This window comes from Penaeus monodon, chromosome 23, assembly GCF_015228065.2.
Source record: "Penaeus monodon isolate SGIC_2016 chromosome 23, NSTDA_Pmon_1, whole genome shotgun sequence".
NCBI lineage: Eukaryota > Metazoa > Arthropoda > Malacostraca > Decapoda > Penaeidae > Penaeus > Penaeus monodon.
In genome coordinates this window covers 15,432,947-15,434,701 of record NC_051408.1, presented here as the reverse complement: position 1 = coordinate 15,434,701, position 1,755 = coordinate 15,432,947, and the positions used below count along the sequence as shown (strand labels likewise).

The 1,755-nt window shown below is 46.8% G+C and overlaps 1 protein-coding gene across 1 annotated transcript in view; it reads right to left on the bottom strand.

Moving 5' to 3' along the window:
* Positions 1-1,755, bottom strand: part of LOC119588147 (twitchin-like) — a gene marked incomplete in the record, with an annotated part of 124,648 nt that overhangs the window by 66,044 nt on the left and 56,849 nt on the right. The window contains 3 exon segments of the mRNA XM_037936853.1: positions 315-454; positions 619-855; positions 1,005-1,149. Of these exon segments, the coding sequence (XP_037792781.1) occupies positions 315-454; positions 619-855; positions 1,005-1,149 (522 nt within the window).

The following is a 1,755-nucleotide window of genomic DNA, read 5'->3' as shown; positions in this document are numbered from 1 at the left end:
TCAAATGCATGCAAGAAGGGACCTAAAGGATAGGTTATGTAAGGTCGAGTCTAAAATCCTCCTTGAATGTCCGAGAAGGAAGGTCACTCGGTCAGATGATTGCGTCTAAGAAAGGTCTTTGCTGAAATGCAAATAATCCTTATGAACATGAAAATCAAATATATGGAGCCAGCGATGTGATGCGGTGTTTCCCTGGAGGTTCGGACGAGAGCCAAGGTCATCTGTTGAGTTGAGAAATCAAAGTGAAATGCGAGGAGGTCAGGCCATCAAGGTCATCTACGGAAGGGCAAAGGTCGGCTGCTGCAGGAACTTACCCTTTCAACCTTGCGGAGCTGAGGCTTCTGCTCCTTTTCGGTCTCCTTCAGGTCGCCCCAGTCTGGGTCCTCGTTATCCTTCTTCCACTTGGCGTACTTCTTCTTCTTCAGCATGGCACGGAAGTCCATGCCGCTGGCGTCTGTCGAGAATGGCTTTGGTTATCTCGAATGAGAATATATGTTAACCACGTTATCCTTGTTTTAGATTCCCTTCTTAATGAGGTTACCAATACCATGCACATGTTTTGTTCTACTGTATGATATTTGAGGCTAGAAAAGAGAGGGCTCTATTTCCCGCGCTTACCCGAGACGTAGAAGTCCATCTCAGCGGAATCCTCTCCGTGCTGGTTCGAAACCACCACCTTGTACCTGCCCTCGTCGTTGGCCTTGGTCTTTCGGATGCACAGGGTGACGCAGTTGGTCTCGCCGTCCGTGTGGACCTTATAGCGACCGCCTTCATTGATCTCGGTGAAGCCCTTGAAGAACTTGATCGAGGGTGGTGGGTTGCCCTCCACAATGAGGTCGATGTAGCCGTTCTGGTCTGCAAGGAATAGAACGGGGTGGCGTTACTCGTTTTCTCTTCTCTCGATTAAATCAGCAACGCAGCTGGTGTATCGCTAGGCATTATAGAATCTCAAGAAAAGATCCAATAAAATCACGGAGGAATTCCCGATCCAGCTTGGCACTTACCTTCCACGGCCGTGTACTTCTGCTGGACGTCGACGATGGACGGGGGTCCGGGCTGGCCGATGGGGCGCAGCGGCGTGCTCGGCTTGTCCATCTTCTCGTCGTCCTGGACCGAGGGACGGCGGACATCGCTGCTCGGTCGACGTCGCTGTTGACGGCGCGGGCGGCGGCGGGGAAGGGGGAGTCGGCAAAGACGTTACGTTAGAATCTCGTTATGGCGGCGGGACGGAGAGATCCACGAGAAAGGTTTCGGGAGGAAGAGGGTGCGTTAAGAGGGGAGGAAGGAAGAAAATAGCGGTGAGAGATGAGGTTAAGGAGGAAAAGAGATTGCGAAAGACAGAAGTGGAAGAGAGGTTTATTCTCGTGGATCTCGTCACTCGTAGATGAACATTCAATTTATTCATTTTTAACTTACCTTTAAGTAATGAATGAGCAAATTTCAGAGAAATGAAATTCCACTGCGCGAAATGGATTTGAAATTTCGTCATTGTCAAAAAATCATTTAGATTTTCACGATATGAAATTATAAGTCTGTTGTACATGAAAGAAGTAACAGAGTACAGGGAAGAATTGTTTTTTTTATATTGAATATAATGTACTATCTTTCTAGATTGACAAAAAGAACGTTAAACACATCAACACAACTTAAATGTACAGTCTACGATTACCGAATTATCTACGCTTGACAAATTACTAGTAATTATTCGCTAAACCGAAGATATTTCTTGGATTTGACAAAAAAAAAGCAAATCAA